The 25,818-nt window shown below is 41.9% G+C and overlaps 1 protein-coding gene across 1 annotated transcript in view; it reads right to left on the reverse strand.

The window, feature by feature from the left end:
* The window catches only part of TUBGCP5 (tubulin gamma complex associated protein 5), a 46,568-nt gene that overhangs the window by 14,686 nt on the left and 6,064 nt on the right, over positions 1-25,818 (reverse strand). Inside the window, exons 2-13 of the mRNA XM_019524998.1 lie at positions 24,840-24,893; positions 24,641-24,749; positions 22,810-22,906; positions 19,244-19,323; positions 16,137-16,272; positions 12,396-12,513; positions 10,670-10,759; positions 4,301-4,394; positions 3,768-4,014; positions 3,396-3,598; positions 2,781-2,896; positions 1,114-1,382 (exon numbers count right to left, since the gene is read on the reverse strand). Of these exons, the coding sequence (XP_019380543.1) occupies positions 1,114-1,382; positions 2,781-2,896; positions 3,396-3,598; positions 3,768-4,014; positions 4,301-4,394; positions 10,670-10,759; positions 12,396-12,513; positions 16,137-16,272; positions 19,244-19,323; positions 22,810-22,906; positions 24,641-24,749; positions 24,840-24,893 (1,613 nt within the window). The remainder of the gene's footprint in view (positions 1-1,113; positions 1,383-2,780; positions 2,897-3,395; positions 3,599-3,767; positions 4,015-4,300; positions 4,395-10,669; positions 10,760-12,395; positions 12,514-16,136; positions 16,273-19,243; positions 19,324-22,809; positions 22,907-24,640; positions 24,750-24,839; positions 24,894-25,818) is intronic.

Genomic DNA, 25,818 nt, shown 5'->3' on the forward strand with positions numbered 1-25,818 from the left:
AAAAAAAAAAAAAAAAAAACTTAGTTAAAACTTTAAAACAAAAACTACATTAAAATAAAGTAGCAAAACCAAAACACTCCCAAAAAACCTATTTTAAGTGGAAACATAAATCCTAACCTTGTTCTGATTGACTACATCAAAAATCTTAGAATAGATGATGATGTTCAAACTACAAAGGAAGTTACAAACCACAAATGCAAACATGGTCAGGAAAGTTCTCTATTCCTAAAAAGGGACTAGTAGAGACACTCAGGATATGGATGTATGTTTAAATTGTGAAGCAGACAGACAGTCAAGCCTATTAAAAATAGTTTCAAAAGCTGCCAGGAATCGTTCAGAAGTGTACCTGGAAAAAAAAAATCAAGTATTATTTTGAGCTGGTTAACTGCTTTGAGTTGTGTCAATATTACATGTGGACACCAAGTGTACTATTACGAGGGTCAGTCCTCCAAGCATCCCACAATGCAAACTGGCTGCTCTGATACGAGGCCAGAATTCTATTCTCTCCACCATCACTCCCAACTTTTCCCCCTTTTTTTTTTTTAGCACTTTATCTATAAGCTCTCCTTTAGCTTTTACTGAACGAGTGTCATCATTACCTACTTCATCACGGTTCCTTATCATGCTCCCACCTGCCCCTGAGAACCCAAAACTATGAGTCCAAGTACCAAGTACTCCCACCTGCCCCCCTCCTAGGCACCCCAAATCAGGGAAACACACCGCAAATGATTTTGGTCAACTTCAGGTTACTGAACTCACGCTTAGGTGAGCTGGGAGCAGAAGAGGGAGGACACCCCAGCCACATTCCAAAAAAGTGGGTGCAACTCCTCCTCCACCCCCTTAAGTGCATGGCATACTGGGCTGGGTGGTCACTTCTACACCCTGGCATCACAGCCACAGCACATCAGTGCTTCAAAGATGACCGTTTTCCTTAGAATGCTAGGGCAATGTACACATCCATACCCTGACTTTTATTATAACTATGAATCAGTTCCCAATCAATGATCATTTGGAATGATACAGTTATGACATATCCACATACTCAATACACTAACTACGCATATGCTATTAGAGACTTTAGGGAATGGTATTTCACACAACTGTCATTTTCACCTCTTGATGCAGTTTGCTGTGGAGAACCATCTTTGCACTGTAGGTTCTTTAACAGCTGCATGGATTTTCCAGCCATGATGATTTGTTTTAGAACTGGTTTTAGAAAGGAAACCATGGTGTGCTGCCTGCTTGAGGGAGCTTGATCACTGCCGGAACTGGCGCTGGCATTATCACTCATTTTCTCTTCATTTTCTGTCTTTTCTGACACACTATATAGTGTGTAAGTAGCATACCAAAAATCTCTATGGTTAACTGGGACATTTTTGTTTCTGAAAGGAGGGGAAAAAAAAAGTATATGTTATCTTTTAAAAAAAAAAAAGAGATAAGGCTTCCTTGCTAAGCAACATAACCATCTTTCTTTTATATTTCATTTTTGATTTGGCATAAAAAAGCACTTCTGATACCACACCCAAAGTTATTACTTCACTTATCACCAGGGATCCTGGTTTTTCTGCTAAAAAAGCCCCAATCTTCAGATTAAAAAAGTAATCCAAAATGCACATTTTTCTGTGATTAAAATGAAACACTACTAATATAATCAGTGGCGTTTCATTTTAATCGTGGAAAAATGTGCATTTTGGGTTACTTTTTTAAATCTGAAAATGGGGGATTTTTTTTTTTAAATCGGAAAAAACCAGGATCCCTGATCATCATGCTAGTTTTGATCTCTTGTACGTCTAACTGAAGTCCAGGAGAAGTATTGGTAACTAGACAGTGCACTTAAGATAGAGTTTATCCAAGAATTTATCCATGGATCTTCAATAACTACGAAGATTTAATAGTATAACGTTAGAATTATTGAAAAAAATATGAAAAAAAATCATAATATAAAGTCTTAACACAAGTAACTATAGCAAAATTGAATACGACAAAACTTGGTAATTTTTTGCAGTAGCTTAAAATTTAATACCTGACCAATGCCCAATAATACTTTTGTAACTTCTGCCTTAGCACTTTCCAGTAAAAATAGTTAAAATGATTTGTGTAAGAAGTTAAATGCACAGTCTATAGTTACAATATCTTATTTGTTATCTGTTATTATAAACATATTATAAATATGTTAACAAATCTCAAGCAAGGAGAGAGCCCTTTTTAATTGAAAATCTTTGAGTACATCTACAATTCACCCCAAAGGTGAAGTAAGCTTGAGCTGCAATCTGACCACTGATACCAGTGTAGCAATGGCAGAGCATATATGCTAAGCCACCCCGGGCTGAGGTATTTACCTAAAATCTCATGTGGATTTTCCCATGATACCATTGACTATCCTGTTATCAGGACCCAAGTTTAAAGCTTGCTCAGGAATGTCTAAAGAAGCTGCAACTATACTTTTAATCCTGCAGTATCAGAAGCACTGAAGGAAGACATCTGAAATAGCCTCAATAAGGATATTGAAGAGTCTGGTAACAATTCTGATGGTCAGCTATTAATTGTTTTCAACAGTAAACACATCATAACAAAAAAGGATACTTCCTTACTTCATGCAACAGGCTTTTCAAAACAACTGTCCTTACTTTTTGTACACTAGGAGAAAGTTTGAGTAAAGCTGCATAATGGAAAAAATCTATTAACCACCTATAAATGCAAAAATCTACTAATTCTAGATTCATTTATTGCAAATAACTGTACAATAAAAAAGGATTAAAATGTAGTATCACCACCCTTACCTCTGAATAATAAATTCTTTGGCAGGATCAAATAAGTTACCATGGACTATCCACTCATCCACTGTCTGTAAATACGGTCTTACTGTTTCAACCCAGAGAGAGAATAAGAGGGACACCTGAAATAAGAAGCAAGCAACAGTTGTGGTAGAACAATGGACAAAGTATTATATTAAAAAGATAATTTTCCCCACATAAAAAGGACAAGATACTGCAAAGAAGCAAACCCAGGAAATTGTATAAACATTTTTAAATGTAATGCCTCAGTATGATTTTTTTTTAAATAGCATGTCTGAATAGAACGTTAAACTACAGCAACATCAGCTTAAGTCCAGCAGACAAAGTGCATGCAGTCTTATTACTTTGTGAATGCATTTTAGTCTGAAAACAAATACACACAAACTGTACTGTAAGTATTTTTTGAGCAGAAACTATAGGAGTCACAATGGAAATGGATGATAAGAATCAGTTCATGCCTTTGTGTGTAGCCTTAACAGACTTTATAAAAAAAGTCGGAGATGGAAGGCTGGTGTATTCAGCCAATGCACCACAAAACCTTAATCAAAATACCTCTGGTACTACATAGGTAGTTTTTTGGGGAAATTAGGTTATACATACTGTTTGCTCAGATGCTTCTCCAACACTGTCATATTCAAGAATGGCTTTGTAAAGTGTATTAAGCAGATGAGATGCTCTTAGAACATTTGGAGTATCAGGTGGTACTTCTGCTACTCCTGTGCTGAAAACTTTGTGAAGTACCTTAAGCTGAGCCAGTCGTGGTGATAGTTTATCTATTACTATTGAAAGAGTGATTGTTTTATCTAGGAAAAAAGCAAATCGTACAAGGAGAAGATTTTAGGTCAATTTTAAGTTACATAAAGTTTTTAAAGGCTATACATTTTAAATGCAACTACCTTCAACTTAAAATGTGCACAGTAGCTTAATTCCCATATTTGTGTTAGCCCTTATAACATTTCCTTTATACTGTACCTTTATTGATTATGCTTTTTTCAATTTCAGTAAGTTCTTCTTTGAAGCTAATAAAGTACTTGTACAGGGCCCACATAAAAGCTTGGTAGGTTCTAAATGGGGCGTCTGTTGTCTTCTTGGGAGTGGAAAGGGTCCCATGCGTAAGGTTTTCTGAACTGTGTCCCATCACTTCATCAATAAACTTCTGCAGCCGAAACACAACTTGCCCATATGCAGCTATTTGCTCCAACACTGACCTTAAGCAGTTCTGCAAAACACAATTTTTCAAAATAATTTAACAAAGAGTAATTTTTAAACAACCTGAAAACAACTTCCACTTTTACCTTCTGTGATAATCTTGTAACATGGTAAGCATCCCTCAATTTTATTAATAAATCTAAATCAAAATTATTTGCTTAAATTAAGAACTGTTATGGAAACTTGTTTTTCTACTGGAAGTTTAAATTTCCTTTCCCCTAAATATTCAACCCTTCTAAAGAACACACTGAATTACTATGGAATAAAATGAACCTTAGCTGATCAACACAACTTACGTGGGTCAAATGAGTTACGATAATGTCATTTCTCACAGTCACCTTTCCCTCATTCAGCTGAAATATAAAGAGCTTTTTCACTCCTGAAAGTAGCCTGAAAAAGAAAAAAAAAAAAAAAACCAGACAATTTTAACATGTTAAAAACAGATTCATAGTTTCACAGATGTTAGGGGCTGGAGGGGTCCTTACAGATCATTGGGTCCAACCCCCCCTGCACTTGAGCAGTGTGGCAGGACACTTTGGGTGCCTGCCAATCGAAGGCTAGAAGCAGGCAGCTGGCAGGGGTGGCTCAACCCTGATTAGATTCAGGCTCACAGGGCTGAGACAGCAGTTTGCTATAAGCAGCTGACAAGACAACTTTCAGCTGAGTTGCTGCTCAGGAACATCTTGGAGGTAAGGGCCAGAGCTACAGGGATGGCAGGAGGCTCCCAGTCCTAGACATGACTTGAAACTGCACCAGCCTGGCAGCGGGGCCAGGTTACAAGGTGGTGCTGAGCGCAGGGAGGAGGGAAAAGCAGCATGGGGTGGGCAAGGGGCTGCATATGCTACTGGCATACTGCCAGCCATGGGGTGGGCGAGGGGCCGCTTTTCTCTGCACAGGGAAGGAGCCCAGGGAAAAGCTGAGTGCGGGGGGTGAAAGTGGCCCCTTCCCCGGCTGGCGCTCCCTGCTCCAGCTGCTCGCAGCCCACACAGGGCTGTCTGGAGCAGGCACAGGCAGCCCCATGTGGGCTGCGAGCAGCTGCAGCACAGGGCACCAGCCACAGGGTGGGGAAGGGGCTATTTCCCCTGCCTCCCCCTCCCCCTCCCCATGCTCCTTCCCTGCCTGGGGTCCCCCCATACCCTTCTCCCCACAACACTTACCAGTGGTTCCAGCACCAGGAAGCCACATGCTCCCAGGCCAGAAGCCCCAGGCGTTGTTGTTGGAGCCCACTGGACTTCCCCTGGGTCCTGTCATTTTTGACAGGAACCAAGGGCAGAGAAATATTAATTTTCTATATTTTTTAGGGGCCCCGCAGGCCAGATAGAATGGCCTCAGGGTCTGAATCTGGTCCGTGGGCCGTATTTTGCCCACCTCTGCCCTAGAGGTCCTAGGGAGGGAGCAGCTGTTTGGCCTAGAGGGAGTGAGCAGGAGTGTGGCCCCAGAGAGGAGGCAATAGAACAGGTAGGGCCCACACAGAGTAGGGTGTGTCTTTATGACCTGAAGGGCTACGTGTAAGAAAGGTGCACAGTAGGACTGAAGGCCAGTCTGAAGGGCTACACCAGGGCTGTGCTGAGCAGGGCTGAAGGATGGCCAGAAGGACAGCTCACGGGCCAACCCCCACAAGCATGTCAATTGGAGAAAGCCACCCGGTGAGCGGCTAGGGGCAGTCAGGCCATTGTTTGGTGAACTGGCTGGTCACCATCCAGATGAGGGTCACGGGAGAAGTCCAAAAGGCTGCACACTGGCCAGCCAAGGAGAGAGAGCAGGCAAGCCTGATGGCCTATGGGAGCCAGTCAAGGAAGCAGGGCAGAGCGAATGTGGCCCAATGAGGGGCAGCATACAAGAGGCCCAGCGAGAGAAGGCGGAGTGAAAGAGGCCCCAATGAGGGGGGTGGTATGAATGTGACCCCAAATAGGGTAGTGTGCGAGAGGCCCAACAGTGGACCGAGTCTGGCCTAGCCTCAGGCCGGAGCTGTAACAGTAAACTGGAGGCCATCTGCGAGGCATGGGCCATGGTGTAGGGACAGTATGGAGCTACGGATAGCACCCCTCGGCATCAAGGCATAAAAAGGGGAAGCATCCCACTTCAAACACCAATTTATGAAAAGAGCAAGTTGTGGCAGAAGAGACTGGACAGACTGCCCCATGTAGACAGGAGGGCAGACCAATGTGAGGTCTTGGCCCTGGGATGACCCCCCATCACAAGCAGGAAAGACTGCTGAGGTCAGATGACCCCAGCAAGGTGGGCATCAAGATGCTCTTTTAAGATCGCCAGGGTGAGTGACCATCACCTTTGGGGGGGAGCTGGTTCCAAACCCTCAGCACTCGACTTGTAAAGAAGTTTTTCCTTCTGTCCAGTCTGAAGCGATCTTCAATCAGTTTGTGTGCACTGTTTCTTGTCCTTCCATGGGGGGGCCTTGATGAACAGATGCTTCCCCATGCCCTGATGTACACCCTGATACACTTACAGGCTCCCACCAAGTCCCCTTTGAGTCTTCATTTGTCCAGGCTGAACAGTCCCAAGTCTTTCAGCCTCTCCTCACTTGACCTGCTCTCTAGGCCTCTAAATATGTGAGTGGTCCTCCTTTGAACACTCTCAGGAGTGACATGTGGAGGGTGCACATGCACCCCCTGCCAGGCCATGCTCCCTTTTAGCCGGCAGGCAGGGGGGTAGGCAGGAGCACCAGCCAGGGAGCAGGGCCGCCAGCGAAAGTGACTGCGCCACTTCTGGAAGCTACCATGGGATCGGCCATCAGGGGACCCACCCAGTCACTGACTGGTGTCAGGGGGGGCACGTGCCACCCTTACTCAGGAGGCACCAGACACCCCTGGACTCTCGAGCTTCTCCACATCCTTTCTGAAGTGCGGCACCCAGAACTGGATGCATTACTCCAGCTGCATGCTCACCAAGGTCAAACAGAGCAGGAAGATGACATCCTTAGCCTTGCTTGAGATGCCTTGGTAGAGGTATGCCAGTGTTTGATTGGCTCTGCCAGCTATGGCATCGCATTGGTGGCTCATGTTCATTGCTATTATATAATGCTAGACCCCTCTCCTTACATAATTTACTGTGCTCACTTGCGATTCTTAAAATCCTTTGAATAATAACAGTCCAAGGATCCAATAAAATGACCTAATATTGCAGATGCAAGCCTATTAATTGCAGAAATATTCCACTTCCTGAGGTTCCTTCCAGCTGCAATAACTTTCAAAAAGGGCAATTCAAATCTACTTTCCTAAATTAGAGATAATATTAAATACATCTGGGAGAAGAAACAGGAAGGTTCTCTTAATGCAGAAGATGGTAAATTTCAACTAGTTATGACAATGCCAAATTCCTGGATGTCAGCCTCTACTGCTAGGTTCATAGACTGCTATGTTTTCAAAGCAGTGTTCCCTCAAGGTGGGAAGCAGGTTCACTCTTTCAAAGTTTACATCCAAACCAAGGAACACTATCTATAATTAATTCATCTTCTCCTGGGCATAGGTTAATGAGAGCACTTCTGCAAAAAAAGAAATAGTATCTGCTAAGATTGGATGATAAAAGACGTACAATTTGGCGAACAAGTGGCTAACAATCAGAGCTCAATGCTGAGATGCAAGTACTCTACCCCAAGACTGCCAATATCCTGAAGACCTACACTCTTTTGCTTTACTGAGGGAATGTTATTTCTTATTCAGGGAATGAATGCCATGACAGCTGAGATGCTGTTCTAGGTAGGATTCAGTGCTAGGATTTACACAAAATTTATTTCTCTCTAACATATTGAAAATAAATTTATCCTCACAATTTGACCTTCTTCGTAGGTCTTTCTTTATATGTCCCAGACAAAGCCCTGTTGAGGAAACTATGCTATACTTGCAGTTCAAAAATCTTTCTTTTGAGGAGACACTTCGTACTAACAATACATATCAGGACTATGACTTATTTCCTTGGTAACATGAGGAGTTTCTTGTTTCTGGGGCAAATGCGTATTTTGATCACTCAATGTTTTGTTTCAGCCTACTCTCTGTATAAAAACCTGATCAGAAAAACACTGTCCAGGAAATGCAAAAGTTTATCACCTTTTTCCCAAAAGCCAGTATTATTGCTAATAGGATCCTGGACAAAGATTCTTAGAGCATTCAGAAGATCAAAAGTAAGAAAAGGAAAATGCTGCCATCTTTCTGTTAAATGACTGTCTGGAGATGGCAAAAATGCCTTGAAAACAAGTAAGAAACATATTTAGATCCTTCACATGGGGGCCCTCTCTTCCAATCCCAGATTATATTGTTCCCAAAATTCTTCCAGTTTCACAGGCTACGGATCATGGTCATAGACCCATTTAATCAATACAAATGGCAGCCCTGCCTGACTACTGCCCTTTTGCTCCTGAATTGAGAGAACTGGACACCAACTGAAGAGTATTACTGCAGGAAGGACTGGTTTAAAGAACCATAGATAACCCCAAGGCTAGAACAGCAGCTAATAACCATGCACTTGTTCTAGGTAACACTTACATACAGGTATTTTCCTGTTGCAGTTTATTAGTGCCATATGACCCGTATTCTTTCCCATGACATCTAGCCAGAATCAGGACAGTAAATCACTTTTTGATGACTCTGGACAAATTCAGTTTTCATAATATTTCCCAACATACCCCTAGAAATATTTAGGAACCCATTTGTCTGGGTGCCTGATTCCAAGAACTATATGCTAGCAGTGAAGGAGTATTTCCTACCCTCTTCCTCCCTCCCCCCAAAAATTCTTAAAGCCGTGCAATTTTTAAGTTGAAAGGAACCTGTAATACTGTTCACTCAGGTCAGCAGTTTATGATAGCATGTGGAACCACTTAGTGTCAGATGACAGTTCATACTTGCTTATTTCCATTAGCCTTAGGTTACTCAAGAATTCTAAATGCTTACAAGAGGGAACTGAGATGATGCCTATCTGCATTTGAGACAAAAGCTGAGATAGTGGTGGGCCACTAAAATCTGCAAGAGACCAGAAACCACCTGGGTATTAAGGCATGGTGAATAAGAATCCAGCAGTTAGGGAATGGAGATTAATGACGACACATCAGAACAACAACCTGATGTATTTCCAGTATTTTAAGGCGAGACAAGAAATCCCTTTTTCTGTTATTACATCTTTGTAGGGTGCATGAGAAAGCATGCAATTAGTTACAGTTTACATATTTATAGCAACTGCACACTTAAGTGTAATTTCACAAAAAATTCACAATCCCACCAAGACATCTTGCTAGGAAGAGCTGGCCTTTCCCATCTTGCTTGGCTTCTTTTCTGCTTGGGAAAAATGGCAATCAGTGACAATATTCAAACCGTACTGAAAGAGAGGCTGCATTCTATCAACAGAGCTTGCCAAGCTCCTCAAGACACTTAAACAGGGGATCAGGAGACCCAGACTATTGCTTTTACTCTAGTTTTTTTGGCCTAGTTCTCTCGCTGAGGTCTGTAAAAGAAACAGTCACTGCAAACACCTCAAAAGGGTTAAGTGGAATTGAAAGACAATAAAAAGCAAATGCAGCCCCGTCATACAGCTGGGAAGTTATACAAATTAAGTCTAAAAACTGAAATAAAAGTCTGGAAATTTTCCTAAATATGGGAACAGCAAGCCAACCTATCAACCTCTATCAGGTCATAAAAGACTTCAGCAGGTAGGTCATTCCTCTGCTGAAAGAAACCATCAGGTCTGATTCTGCCACCACCATCTTATGCCTTGGAAATGCTTTGTACACAGATCTATGGACCTTAGCACAAAAGAAAAGTGGGACAACACCAAAATATTTCTGGCAAAAATATAACCTATGTTAGAATTGTTATTATTATTGAAGTGTTACAGGAATGTTTAATATTTGAATACTGAAAATGAGAAGAAAGACCTGGACGAACAAGCCTTGACTTTTTATCTGAAGCTTAACTAACGCACTCGCTCCTCATAGACTGGTGAAGGCAAGTTCTAAAGATATAGCCCCTTAACCATACTTGAAATGTGTTATAAAGAACCCAACTGGACTGTGACTGCTGTGGCAAGACACAGCAGTGACAAGGGCAGTGACAAGAGTGAAAAGGGAGCCCATATAGCTAGGCATAAAAGACTATATCTTGTATTGCGTTTTGGAAGCCAACTGAAATCTGCAACCGTTAGGTGAACCTTAGTTGAAGGGTACATGATAACATACAACTGACAGAAAGGATGCAATATAACCCAGCAAGTGAAGATCTTTGACAATTTATTTCTCAGCTTCAATCTCAGCCTCCAGTCTTTCTTCTAGAGTTTTCCTCCCACCTAAACGCATCTTCTGAATTAAGCTCAAAATTATTTTATAGTGAGAGAAACAAAGACATCTTACCTGATAGATAAAATGTTTGTACATTCAGAATTTTATATTTTTAAATTTTGTTGTTATTAGTATTGCAATACATGAAATGACAGGGTAAACTGGGTTGTTTTCTGGCTTCTAAATCAATCTTTAAAAACACACAGCTTTTGCAATTATTACTGATGATGATGATATATCAACTAAACAAATTTAGTAAGGTCCTTTTTCTAAAATTGAAATCCAACCATAAATCTCTCTCCTATAACATTGTTAGGTTAGAATAAGAGATTCTTCCATCAATGGAATACTCAAGTTGAAAAACAGGTATCTTTGAAATTCTACTTACCAAAGGGTTTCCCGTATAACATGCGTTTCAGTAACTAGAGATCTTTCTTCTGGCATGTATAATGGATCACTGCTGTACAAGTGCTGCTCCCTACAAAAAAAAAAATTAAGAAGTATTATGAATTTAAAGAGCCAAAAACCACAATGATTTTAAACAAGAATCAAGCAGTAATCTTTTGCTGAATTCTTCCATAACTTATTTCCCAGAATAATTACTAGAGGTGCACTGATAAAGATTTTCTTGGCCAATACCAACAGCCAATTATTCAGCAGGTATATTGGCTGACACTGATCCAATAACTGATTTACAGGAATGCAGTCGGACATCATGGACAGCAGCTTAGTGCAGGTAAGTCTGTGGAGGGGAAGGGGGGGCGTGGGAAGGAAGACTGAGGACCCCATGGTGAGGGAGGGAGTGGGGCAGGGGCCGGGGGCACTGCCCAGGCAGGGTTGTGAATGGGACCCTAGAAGCAGGAAGCAGGATGGAGCTGTGGGTGGCTCATTCAGGGGATCAGCATCCTGGTGCTAAAAAATGGAGGCAGAGGCACTTGAACTAAAGCTCATCAAATCAGCGCCCTTCTGCCCTTGCCCCATGCAGAAATCTGAGGGAGCTCATGCCCCCCATGCTTCCCCTAGGGGTGCACACAGCAGCAGGAAGCTCCCCCCACCCCGCACAAGACACCCATGGCCACTTGTTACCCTGGCTCCCTGCCCCACTCCCTCCCTCCCTGTGGGGGCCCTGATCTTCCCCGCCTTGCCCCTTCTCCTCCAGACTTACCTGCAGGGAGCTGCTATTTACACTGCCTGGCTACATTCCTGGCCACATGCATGCTGCAGCTGTTCACATGCACGTGGTGTCCAGGGTCCCAGCCAGAAGACACATTATATTTATTGGTACATTATTGGCTACACTGGCCAAAAAAAGCCCCAATAATGTTAATTTTCCTTTTATTAGTACCGATTCAATATAGCACCAATATATTTGTGTACCTCTAATAATTACTTTGCTTGATCTACTAGCGAAATCCTACTAATGCAGCCCAGTATGCCACTAGCTTTCTTGGCAACAGAGGCACACTGCTGACTCGCATCCATCTTATTGTCCACTGTAACCCCCCGGTCCTTTTCTGGAGAAGTGAGTAAATACGACACTCAAATCCAGGACAAGGTTTTTCTTTCCATTTACCATGGGCAGATAGGGTAGACTGCACAGGGCAGGGGAGCTACTGCAGCTCTAGCTCCAACACTAACCCAGCCACTGCTGTTGCTGCCTGGGTATGGCCAGAGCTGCTTCAGAGTAAGCTGCAGCAGAGGGCAGAAATGGCCAGGGGCTTTAATCACTTTATTCATGTCACTGTCTTTTCCTGTCCCCTCCTCATTAAGGTCAGGATCTAATGTGCCACCCCCAAGCCTTTTTTGGGAAAAGGCAGCATATACATCTAAGAAACAAACAAAGCAGTAAACTAACAATGATAGATTAGCATAGTAAGAATTTATAATAAAATTAAAAAAAAAATCCTAACAACAACTATGTAAATTTATAATACTGGTTTATTTTACTAATTTCCATTTCATTTCCATTTTTTAAAAATTCAATCAGTAAAGCATACTGAGGTTTTGGAAAAAGTAAACAAAAACCCCTTCTGTTCCTTCCACACACTTTATCAGCACTACAGCTCAGTTATGCTATTTCGGTGGTGAATATACGGCAAACATTATTTCCTCACCAGACAGCAGCCAAGTTGGAATGTAAATGCAAACTATGAGAAAAATGAGGAGCTCTTCCTGTCCAGTACTGTGGTGCCACATGCTGTTCCAGCCAACTGCGTGCATCTGGCTCTCCCACTGGTAAACATATTTGATAGTTAGCTGGGGATTTTATTTACGTAAGGAGATTTTTTAAAAAAAACCAGAAAACACTAAAACGAAAATAAATCACTGAGCCTACAATTTAAAATCGTTATTAGCTTTAGAAGTATAGATTTATTCAAATAAGTGGCTATTAACACTTTATTACAGAAGAAAACAGTCATTACAAGTGCACTTAAGTTTATACGCACAGATGCCACGTCTTAAAAATAAATCAAGAAATACCCTTTATTTTAGGAAAATATTAAAATAATGCATACAATAATTATGCTAAAGATGAATTACAAAAGAAAACTGGTAAATACCAGTGACGTCACCTAACGTGAAACAGAAAGCAGGATGGATCTGCAACTTAGACTAAATAAATCTGAGATGTATAAGCTTCTGTAAGCAGTGACTTAAGCAGCGACCTCATCAGCAGGGATCGGGGTTTTCTGTTTCCCACAGAAAAATGGGGGGGATGCAGATTTTCCCCTTTACCTGAGAAAAACGTGGATTTTTCATTTTAAAAATGGAGAAAATGTGTGCATTTTGCACTTCTGCAAAAAGCTCTCTGCAGGCTGGCAGACTTCTAACCTGTAAGGGGCTGGGGGGGAACGGAAGTTACAGTTCATGGACTGTAAGGTGGAAGGCACCTTGGAAAAATCATTGGGTTCAGCCCCTTGCACTAGGCAGGAAAGACCCCAGCAAGGTGACCATCCAGTCTCTTCTTGAAGATTTCCAGGGTAGGCGACTACACCACCTCTGGAGGGAGCTTATTCCACAGTCTAGGAAAAACTTTTTCACAGTCAGGGTGCCCACTGTTGAGCCTGAACTAGTCTTCTACGAGTTTATGGCCATTCCTCCTGGTTTTCCCCAAGGGTGCCCTGGTAAACAGCTGTTTGTCGAGCACTTGCTGAACTCCCCTGATGTAGTGGTAAGCTGCTACCAAGTCTCCTCTCAGCCTTCTCTTTTTTAAACTGAAGAGTCCCAGGTCCCTCAGCTTTTGCTTGTAAGGCAGGGTGGTCAGGCAGGGGGTGTCATGTGCATATACATGCACATGGCCGCCAGGCAGCCTGGAGAGCAGCTCCCACAGGTAAGTCTGTCAGAGAGGAGGGAAGAATTGAGGCCCTCCAGGGAAGGAGTTAGGCAGGGCTGTGGCTGTTGTCCAGCTGGGTGGTGTGCAGGGCTTGGGGCCCGTGGCCAGAATGCAAAGCCACAGAGCCCCAGCAGGGAGCAGGATGGAGCTGCGGGGGACTCGTCTGGGGCCTGGCTCCCATCCGTTGCATGCACTCCCAGGGGGCACAGGAGGCACATGGCCCCCAGATCTGCGCAAAGGGCAGGGGTGGATGCAGGCTACTCACTGCAGGCTCAGGCTCCATGCCCTGCTGCCCTCCCCCCAAGGCCTCTGCAGCCCAGCGGGTAGGACTTGGTGTGGCAGGACAGAGTGGGGCCAGATGGGGAAGCTCCTTGCTGCTGCAAGCCATGCACCACCCTGGCAAAGTGCCCCTGACCGCCTGGCAGCAGTGGGGGTGACAGCGTGGAGTTGTGCCCCTCGCTGTGCCAGGCAGGCAGGGGGCACCTCATCACTTCCAGCAGCAAGACGCTTCCCCACCTAGCCCCGGTCTGCCCTACAGCACCAGGTCCTGCCTGCTGGGCCCAAGCGTGAAGTGGGCAGCTGACACCTGCTCCCCCCGCCCTTCGCTCCACTCCAGCAGTGTCACCCACAGGGGAATGGGAGCTGGGTTCCATGCTCCACTCAGCCACAGTACCCACTGCCCATGGGCAGCAGCCACGGCTCAGGTGCTACTGCTGGAGGCAGGGGGCTGCAGACCTGGGTCCCTGGCCCTGTACTCCTGGCAGCTGGGGCCCCCCTCTGGCAGGGCTGGGGAGGGTGGCAGGAGCACCAGCAGGGCCAGAAGGCTGTGGGTGGAGGGCAAGGGGCCTAGATCTGTGTTCGGGTGAGCTAGAAGTTCTGATTTTCCATGATAAACAACTCAAAAATCAAATACCAACCTTTATAGGCATTTAGAATTGATTTTATTATAGTGACTGAGGCACTGGTAGGCTTCCAAATTGCTTTTAAATAGTAAATTTTTCAATAAAACATTGTGCTCAGTTGATACCTATATCTATAGAGAGATACATTGGGGCATTTCATTTTAATTGCAGATTTGGGGGTGGGGTTTAATCAGAGACTGTGTGTGTGTGAGGAGGGTTAATCAGAGAATTCGTGATTTTTTTTTTAAATCAGAGAAAACCAGGGTCCATGCTCATCAGATACTATGATGGATCTGATAAAACTGCTACTTATGAAAGCTTATGCACCTATGACTTAGTTAGTTGGTAACCCTGCATGTTAATCTGAAGTAAGGCAGAAAGCAGGATAATACATATGTTTATTAGATACCTTACAGACTGTCTATAAATTTAGGGAGAGACTGTAAAAAAAAAAAAAAAAAAGCTAAAAATGCCTGTGTGCAAAACCTGTAAGAAGGAATTTATCTATAAAAAACACTACACCACTGTAGCTGGATTGAAGCTGTGTTGTTGGAAAGATATTGGAGGCAGAATGGAAGGACAGGTAAGAGCAAAACAGAGCAGCACCACTTGGTGTCTGAGCAGGAGCACAGCTTCCTGAAGGAAGCTCATCAGGGCTTCTCAGATCATGGGAGTCTCCGTAGGGGTCAGTGCCAAGATAGGGTATTGGAACCACTTGGCAGCATGGTGCAGGAGGTCATTGGGAGCAGAGCATGGAGCTGAATAGGGGACTTTTGGGGTGAAACAGCATAGTGTAAAACCATTATTGCAGTCAAGCAGGATTCCCATGTAAAAAAATTTTTTTGCAAGTGATAAATCTGCAAACGTTTTACTGACAGCCAAACATTTTTATTTTGATTGGTGTTAAATAGGTAAATCTTAATCTGGCCTTGGCTCAGGTCCTGGCAAAGGGGTGACAGCGACGTTATGTAAAAGACATGCTAGTAAAAATATATATCAATAAAAACTTCTTGGGTTGGTAACCCTGCTAACAACATCTCTTTTCTCCTAATGTGACCAGAGCAGCCAATTAAGTAATGAGGAAAACAAAACACAAAAATTACTACCAAACAATCCATTAATACATAAGATTGCCATAAAACCTACTATAAAAATCTGCACGTGTACAAGGATTTGCTTTCTTTGAGTTTCTGGTGACCATATTGGGAGCGCACAGAAACTGAGTGTTCATTTATATGGGTTTCAGATTAGCAAGAATCTACTATATGCCTTTCTGTATGTTTATTTGATGTATTTAGTCTTTAGATCACCTTGAGCGTGTATACTCCCACTTAAGTAAGAGGAAGTTGAAGAATTTTGCCCCCCATCCCCCATTTACTTTAATGAAAACTGAAACAAGCCTTTGCTACACAGAAAATGCAAGCATTACTGTTTTCACTCTGCTGAATAGAACAGTGTTACTTTAACAACTATAATTCTAATACTGTAGCAGGTTTATAAGACCATAAATAAGGCAGTTTACTACATAAAGTAAGTGTAATAAGCAATCCATTTGTTATGAGATTCTGCAGTCCCCATCCTCCACCCCCCAAAAAGAAGGAACACTTTAAAAGACAAACCTTTCCAAGCGACATTGGGTACCATTTTCTTGTTCTGATCTTGTTCTTCTTGTGGTGTTCTGTCTACTTGAATGCCAGAATCTTCCCTGCTCAGAGGCTGAGTGTCTTCCTCCTCTTCACTGTCTTCTGACCAATCCTATCAAGCACAACACCAACTACATTTTTAGTGCAATATAATGATTTCTGCCCGGTTCTTCTTGGTTGCTTTGTTAAAAAGGAGAAGATAAAGTAGGAGGAACCCTGAAAATCCTTAGTTTACATTCACCATTTTTTTTTAAACAAAATGCAGTTGTATATTGGTTCCATGTGGTTTAAGTTATTTGATATACAATATCAAAATTTAGTTCTTACAGCTCAGGGCCTTGTCTTTCTATATATCTAAAATATATAGAATACATGGTTTTTAAAGTACAATTCAACACATGCTGTAGGATTCTATAAAACATTCCACAGCCATGGAATCAAACAGCACCTTAGGTCTAGGTCTCAAGTATACCAGTATGATTTTTTTTAACAGGTTTATTAACACAAAATCATAGAAAATTGGGGTTGGAAAGGGAGTTAGGAGGTCATCTAGTCCAACCACTTAATCAAAACAGGACCATCCTCAACTAGATCATCCCAGCTACAGCTTTGCCTACCTGGGTCTTAAACCTCTAAGGATGGAGATTCCAAAACCTCTCTGGGTAGTCTTTACTGGTTTTGGTGCTTTACTACCCTCCTAGTGAGAAGTTTTTCCTAATATCTAACCTAAACTTCCCTTGTGGCAATTTGAAACCATTGCTCCTTGCTCAGTTCTCTGTCACCACTGAGAACAGTCCATCCTTTTTGCAAGCAGCCTTCAGGCAGGTTCAGGCAGTTGAAGGCTGCTATTAAATCTCCCATCTTCTCTTCCCCAGATTGAAAAAGCCCAGTTCCCATAGCCTCTCCTCAGAAGTCATGTGCTCCAAGCCCCGAACCATTTTACTTGTCCTTTGCTGAACTCTGCAATTTGCCCACATCCTTTCTGTAGTGGCAGGCCCAAAACTGGACACACTTCTCCAGATGTGACCTCACCCACCAGTGCTGAATACAGGGGGATAATTACTTCCCTCAATCTAGATCTGCTTGCAGCGTTCCTACTAACGCACCTCAGTATGTCACTAGCTTTCTGTGCAACAATGGCATATGGTTGGCTCATATTCAGCTTATTGTTCACTGTAACACCCAGGTCTTTTTCTACAGAGCCACTACTCAGTCAGTGGGTCCCTAGCCTGTAGTACTGCATGGGTCTGTTCTGTCCTAAGTGCAGGACTTTGCACTTGTCCTTATTTAATTTCATGATATATGTAATATATAAACTGATATATGTGATATACCTTGACTTTAGCAAGGCTTTTGATATGAGTTCCCACAACATTCTCCCAGACAACACTAAGGAAGTATGGGTTGGAGGGACTACAAGACAGACAGAAAGCTACTGTCAATGGCTCAATGTTTAGGTGGCAGTCAGTATCAAGTGGAGTGCTCCAGGGGTCAGTCCTGGGGCCATTTTTGTTCAATATTTTCATCAATGACCTGGAAGATATGAGAGAGTCCACCTTCAGCAAGTTTGCAAAGGACACTAAGCTGGTATACGTAGTAGATACACTGGAGGGTAGGGTTAGGATTCAGAGAGACCGTGACAAATTGGAGAATTAGACCAAAATAAATCTCACAAGGTTCAATAGTACCAAGTCATGCACTTAGTATGGAACAAACTGATGCACAATGTTCCCTTATTGCCAAGGCCAACAGCATACTGGGATGCATTAGTAGGAGCACTGCCAGCAGATCAAGGGAGGCGATTCTTCCCCTCTATTCAGCACTGGTGAAGCTACACCTGGAGTACTTAGCCCAGTTTTGGGCCCCCCCACTACAGAAAAGATGTGGATAAATTGGAGCTAGACAAGGAGAGGGCAATGAAAATGGTTAGCGGGCTGGGGCACATGACTTCTGACATTTAGCCATTTAGGTCCAATGAATAAGCCAGTTTTCTATCCACCAGTCCATTCACCCAACCTGTATTTCCTTAGCTTGCTTGTGAGAATGTTTTGGGAGACTGTACATATCAAGCACCTTGCTAAAGTCACATCCACTGTTCTTCCCACATCCACAGAGCCAATCAACTCATTAAACTTGATCTAAAATGCCATTTCCTGGATATCCTGGGCCTCCACTGCTTGAGAAGAAACCTGTCTTTCCAGAGTGTCAGACTCCTACAATGCAAACAAGCATAAACTATTTGCTTTACTGAATCGGTATCATCTATCTTGCATTGATATGGGAAATCTATTTACAATTCATGAATTATGACATTATGTTTTTTTATGATGAAGTATTATAAGCAAGGTATTTTTAATACCTTTATGTGATTGTGCATCTAACACAGCTGACTAGGCCTGTCATATTCATTCTATCCCAAGGATTGTCAATTGTTAAATCTTAATAATAGCGATCTATTGAGGTGGAAACAGGTTGGGCAAGGGGCTGGCTGAAGCCCAGACGACCTTTTTAATCTTGCCTATTTGCAGAGAAATTATAGAGAACTCATAGAGACATACAGGAAAATTTAAGCAGGAGGCTTTAAGCACGGTTGTGTAACAGGGGTAGCCAATTTAAATGCAGTGACCAGCCACGGTCAGATAAGGGTCAACCTGATCCCAGCCTAAGATGTGTTCTGAGGGGGATGAGGAAGGGAAATGTATGCAGGATATATTATTTTCACCTAGAAATGTGCATTTCTCATGCTATTAAGTAAATGGCAATGGTGTTATGGAAGCCTTTGATGTGTGCACATTTGTACACTTACCTGTAAGGCTAGCCATCATCCAGAATGCTGACAAAGCTGGAGTTCTAAATGAGGTTGCATTTAACCTACTGGGATTTCTTGGAAGTTGGTGCTGATCCTGAGGCATCTATGGCATTTAGGTTAAGATACTCTGTTTGCACAAAGGGCTTGCAGACAAAGAACCCAAGTCTATAAGTGTGCCATAGTAAAAGCAGTGCTGCAGCCTAGTGGGACCCAGATAATAGGACCTTCCTCACCACATCTCAACTGTAAATAGAGTTATTATATGACAACTTACTGGTGAGTTCATGTCAGGACCAAAATAAATTTCTTCCCCTTCCATCAAGTACTTTCCCCAGTTAAATTCTTCTTCTTTTTCTAAAAGGAACAGACACAAGACTATTGAGTCTCCCTGAATTCTAACTTCTTATAAAAAATTTTTAAAGCTAAAAATATCTAGTTAAAAAGTAAGAGGAAATCTGTTTCCTCTATTCATAGTACTCTGTTTAGCAATGTTCTACGTGTTTCCCTTGTTGTATGTTGTACATGCATTCCTGGAAAAAAGTGCATAAATTTGAATTTGCATAAAGAGAACTCACTTTACAATGTAAGAAATAGGGATATGTTCCAAGACCTTGACTGTACCGACCCCCAGACCCATTTCCACCACTTTTACAAGACAATTTTGGTACTCACCAACAGCAGACAGTACACACAAGCACAGGGTGGCGGTGAATGTTACCCTAATGGGGATGGCAACTACAGAAGCGCACGTCGCAGAGAAGCAAGGAGCACAGATCCACACAAGAGACTATATTTTGGTGCGCATCACTCCCACAATGCACCACACAAAGTAGTGGACTGAGGGTTTCCACCACACCAATCGCATAAGAGTGAATTTACCTCGTATATAACAAATTTCTCATATAAAAAGGTTTATCACATAAGAGTGAATATGCACATAGAGGATTCGCATAAAGCAAAGGAAACCTGTACAAGTTTCACTGGAGTATAAAATGGTCTAGTAACACATTATTAAAGATTTTGCTTTGGAGAGGCTGAGAATTTGGGGTTGGTTTACATCACTGTCAGTCATCCCACTGCCAGAGATGGGTCCAGATACAGCCTCTGAGAAACCCCATGGTACAGATCCAATTGAGGGTGATGGTTGGGGAGCAAGTTTCACACCCCGATGAACATCTAGATGCAACTTATTAACTTAGCATTTCTCCAACTATAATATTGCTTGTGAGGTGCTCTTTCAACTGTTTTAAAAAAATATTTGCATGGTATACAGCCTAATGCATCATTATCTTATCTGCCCAATTTTATGTCTTTTGTCTCCAAGGCCTTAAACCTGAAAAGACTTGTAAGAGTAAATAGCTTTACTCAGTTCAACTAGTAACATTCACACTTCAATGGAAATGTTACAAATATGCAATCTTACATGTCTTTTCAGGATCAGGTCTTTTACTTAAGGGCACAAACCCTCATTTTTATCCTCAACATGAAAAAAAAAAGAACATATAACAAGCTTATTTGATACTATGCTTATTTCTATATTTTAACCAAATATTTGGAATTAGAGGCAAGCTACTGAAGTTCTTTGAGTTGATCTCTTTACATTCACAATCCTGGGATGGGTTGATCACATAAACCACACTGCTCTGCAAGTGCTCCAATGCTAACAATGGGCAGAGTCCACTCACAGAAAAATTTTAAAGCTACAAAAGTCTCCTTCAATTTAGTCTACAACACTATTCATTCCACCTACATTACTCAGCAATGTAAATAAATGCTACAAAGATTTATGATAGTTTCAGGAAATACACTTCGTAACTTCCATTTCTCCCCCTTATCCCCCTTATATCTGATCCATTTAAACATTGCTAACTTTCCACCATTTCTTTTTGTCAGAGGCATGGGTTTAAAAACTGTATAATACTACCCGATGTTGCATATACAGTAAAATTGCAAGAGGAAACTAAGGAAAAACAATTCCTGCTAAGTTTAGTTGGGCAGCAAGTACTGTTAAGTTCAGATTAGTTAGAACAGAAAACCTCCCTCCCTTCTACTTCCTGGAGCCTCAATGCACATTGGGTGAAAAGGAAAATATTGCATAACAAACAAATTGGATTGTGTCAAGTCTTTGCATGAATACTCCATGTGGATTTACATAAAAAGTTATTAGTTTTAGGTAAATTTCTACTTCTGACTCAGTTTAATCTTACTGTAATATGTCAAATTAATGGTGTTAAAAAGCAAAGTCCTCCATTTACACACACAACAAATATAGCAGCAATTCAAACTTCCTTCAACTCTACTGGAATGCATCAATCCTAAATTGGAGGTTCCACCAGTGACAATATTTCTGGCTCTATGTTGATTCAGCCATTGGATTCTCTGATGAGGCTGCAAACAGGATCAACTGTTATGGTAGTCAGCGATGTCAACATTTGTCCAGCGGAAAATGGATGTGCTCAACACAAACAGCCATTAGATGACAACAACTTCTGGTACTACCAAACAGGCTGTTTTTGGAAAGTCTTAATTCCAACTTTCTCCATCCACTATGGCCAGAGTATCTTAAATACATAAGACAGAAGGACAAGGCACGGTGGCATGTTACAGATCAACTTAGAATTGAGTAAACAAGTAACAAGACAAGACTTTCCCCCCCACAATCAACACGGGAGCAGGCAAGGGGGTTGGGGAAGAAATTAAGCCTTGCCTTGGAATTGAATACAACTTGCCTGAAAATATGAAGATGTGCAGTGGATGGCAAGTTAAGTGAGGAAGCAGCACAGTGAAGCACACAGCCACGTAGCAGAGGGGGACTGGGCTTATGCAGGCTAGGCATTCTCCCCTCAGCATGTAGGGTTACTTTAAGCTGCTGCCTGGCTGGCAGGTGTTGGAGAGACTCAGCACATGCTGGCCAGAAAGTCCTCGGGCTGTGGGGACAGTTCCTGGCTGGCACCAGCTGGATCATTCCCAGCTGTATGTGAGGAGACTGACAAGCACATACAGAGTCACTCTGAGCTGCTGCCTGGCTGGCAGGTACCAGAGCAACTTAGCATGTGCTGGCAGGCTGGTTGGGTCCTTCGATGCATGCTAGGATTACTCCAGCACCGGCTAGCCAGGTAGCAGCTCAGAACACACTGGCCACAAACCCTATATGCTGTGGGGACAATGCCTGGCTGGTGCCTGCTGGATCATTGCCAGCTGCATGCAAAGATCCTGGTCAGCATATACCAAGTTGCTTCAGCACCCACCAGTGAGGCAGCAGCCTGGAGCAACCCAGCACGGGCCAGCCAAAAAGCTGTGGGGAGGAACTGTGAACTGACCATGCGCCCAGGCACACAGTGGGAAGGGACCATGCAGGGACCAGCCAGGTACCTTACATGCTTCAGGGAGGGACACAGCTACGAAGACAAGGGACACAGCATTCAGCAATGGACCCAACATGAAGCAAGACTCTGGGCAGCAGTGGGGAGGGATCCAGAATGCCACAGTACTCTCCAGGTTCTCAACAGAACCTAATACAGGTTAGACTTAAGCCTGAACTGAAGTTAATGTTGAATTTATATAACAGTATAACTTACTGTTATTCCTGCAGTTTGTCAGTATACCCATTTATAAAAATAATACCAAACAAAATTTTTGCTTAAGTGGTCATCCTAGAATTGAATAAATATGATAAGATAGATTGTATACAAGACAAAACTTACAAAAGATAATTAGCAGAGGTCCTGGAAACAAGTTTAAACCAACATGGTCCAAGGCTGCAAGGACAGCTGCGGTCTTTGCAAATTGTTACTTGGCTTTGTATTTTTCACTTGAAAAGTAAAAATCTAGTCACCTTACCCACTTCTTTCTCTCTTGGCTTTTCCACATAGTTGGTATTGGAAGGAGAATCAGATAGGCATAGCAGAAGAGACAGGACGGCATAATGAGCATCTGTCTTTAAAGAACAAAAGCAGCAAATGAGTAAATGAACTAAATGTTTTTTAAAGAATTTAGGAAACAGGTAAGAATTGCTATTGAATTATTCTATGTAGGAATGCACATGATTAGCTCAAATAATGGACACCCTAATTCATTTTATTTTTCCAATACAAACTAAATATAAGTAAACTAAAACTCTTAAATTACACATAACTTGTAATGTTTAGATACCACATCACTTTGCATTCTTTCAGCTTAAAAGAATACATCCTTAAACCCTCATATACGTTTTACTCTAGAACTACCATTTTATATTTCTGTGAAACTGCACAAAATTACTAACACACCATTTGTCCTTTATGGCCGGTACTCTCTGATGAGGATTCCATCATATAGATACTGAATATTTTGATCTTCTTCATTTAAAATTAACTGATAAAAGCTGTTTGGGACTAGAAGGAAATTATCCACTTCTATTAAAAACAAATCTCGTACCTAAATTATTATAAAAGCAGCACTGCACTCAGCTATGTATTACAATATTGCAGCACTTTGCAATAGTAATTGATCAAAGAAAATTTTGTCACAGATCCTAATATATGCTGTACACTTGTAATACCCAAGCTCCACTAAGCCAGGCAGAGAGACCCCCAACTTCACTTATCTGCTAACAAGTCACAAACCCTTTCTAGTCATGAGACTGCAAATTCTAAATGCAACTTTATTTTCTGGTATAATGCTAGTACTGGTATTTTTGCTTACTACTCCATTCAGTTGAATTTCTAGGTAATAAGAACTCTGGTTAGTCATTAGTACTTAGAATCCCTGCAATATTCCTATGCACACAGACTGCTGTATCAAAGTAAAACCAAAACACAGTTTAAACCATTTATAGGCTGAAACTTCCCAGAGGGGATTTAGTGACTACAGCTGCATTCATATTGCCAATGCTAGTTTTACAATACAGAGGAACTTCAACCAGTCGAAAGAAAAGTTCACTTCAATGAAAAACGAAATTTTGAGCAACAGTTAGGAACAGATCACGCAGAGACTTACTATACAGTTGAGCAACATGCAGTATGCCTCAGCTAGTTCAGGGTGCCTATACTTTAAAGTGACAAAAGCCTTCAGTATTAGATCACAATCTAGCTTCAAAACAACCACACACAAGGTGGCTGGGGGCCAGGGTGAAGGTGTTCAAAGTGAGAAAGCATTCAGTTTCAATCCATTAGATGCCCTAAGATGATCTGGAACTTCATACACCTACATCACATGTAAAATTCACAGGGATGAAAGAACATATTCTGAGTAGGAAGGCAACCACAATACTAAGATATGCTCCAGCTAGATATCCATTTGAGCCAAAATTTAAAAACATTAAACAACAGTTCACACAGGGCTTTTCCCATCTGAAATCTGGCATCCTGCTCCCTTACTTGAGTAGATTTTTTTTGTCTTAGCATCTCAAAAAGGTTCATATGCAGAATGGAATATTGGGCTCTGAGACTCTTACGTGTAATATTAAAGATTAAAAGTACGCCTAGACACCCTAGTGATATATGCCCAAGCAGTTCATGTTTTAAAACTAGTATGAAAACTACAGATGATACCTTGGAACATCACCTCAAAGAGCAGTAATCTTACAATAATGTGATTAATTTATATGTTTCAGTATAAAATTGCTACAAAATATCCAGCATCAGGATAATGGCAACAAACTAGAAGATAAAAACAGTTACATTCTACATACTTTTGTCTTTTCAGTGTTTGGAAGAGGCAAGTTCAGAAACTTTTCTGTTAGTCTTTTCCAACTTGCAGCTTTACTGAGTTCTGAATGTATAATCAGCTTTTCATAAATCCTATTTAAAAACAAAACCAAAAGCACAGCCATATTAAACAAATACTTCAAAATTACAGAATGAATCTACATCATAAAATAAGACGCTTACCCTTCGACTGTCCTCTCTACTTTGTGACTGCTTACATCAAGAAACCGATGAAATCTGGATGCAAAATGAAAACAGAATCAACATGAAAAATGTCTGAAAAGAAGATTAAGTTAGCAAGAGACAGCTCATTTGCCAACCCAAATATTTATATTTCTAAGCACAAATTTGTTGATATGTTTTTCTTAACCCCCCCCCCAAAAAAAACCAAAAGGAAAAAACTTATTTACCCAACAATTACTTTCTACTTCATCATCCAAAAAATATAGCATCCTTACTGGCTGCACAGGAGAGTGAAGTGAGGTGTAAGTTACTTTTAGACATCACCAACCACTTGAATCAGTTTTAAACAAACGGAACAAAATGCGTTTGTAACTAAGGTTAGCTTTTTTGTTCCATAATGCAATAAATATCAACGCCTATTTGTAAATTAGCCTTAGTTGGGCAGTAACAACACTCTGTTGTAAATATATACACAGCAACTGCTACAGAATGAGACCTTTTCACAGGTCTCATCTCAAAGTCGTCCCCCCCCCCCAAATTTCATACTGAATGCTAACGATTTCCAAATAAACCCATAAAACTGTTTCTGGGACCACTACCAGAAAAGGTCTTTCTGCCTTTCTAATATGAAGGGATATGTGAAGTGCTAGTTCAACTCTGACTGCTAATAATTTCAGATGCGAGACAAAAGGGGGAAATAAAGTGGATTTTAGTACTTATCCTACAGAGGACACTAAAGTGTTACCTCCTTCCAGCCCTTAACTCTGTATGATTATTACGTCTACCTTAAAAATGGGCAGGAGGGGCAAGGGGACACCATGGGGAACAAATGGCTCAGCCAAACGTGAGTTTTTATAGGCAACAACCTACTATCCTAAGAGGCTGTGAATGGGCTGGCAAGAAGGGAGGGGAAACACAGGGGCTGGGACACTACACAGCATGGGTGCCAACTCTGGGTGTTGCTGCTGGTGGACAAAAA

Source organism: Gavialis gangeticus, unplaced genomic scaffold, assembly GCF_001723915.1.
Source record: "Gavialis gangeticus isolate Ggan-Ray unplaced genomic scaffold, GavGan_comp1, whole genome shotgun sequence".
NCBI lineage: Eukaryota > Metazoa > Chordata > Crocodylia > Gavialidae > Gavialis > Gavialis gangeticus.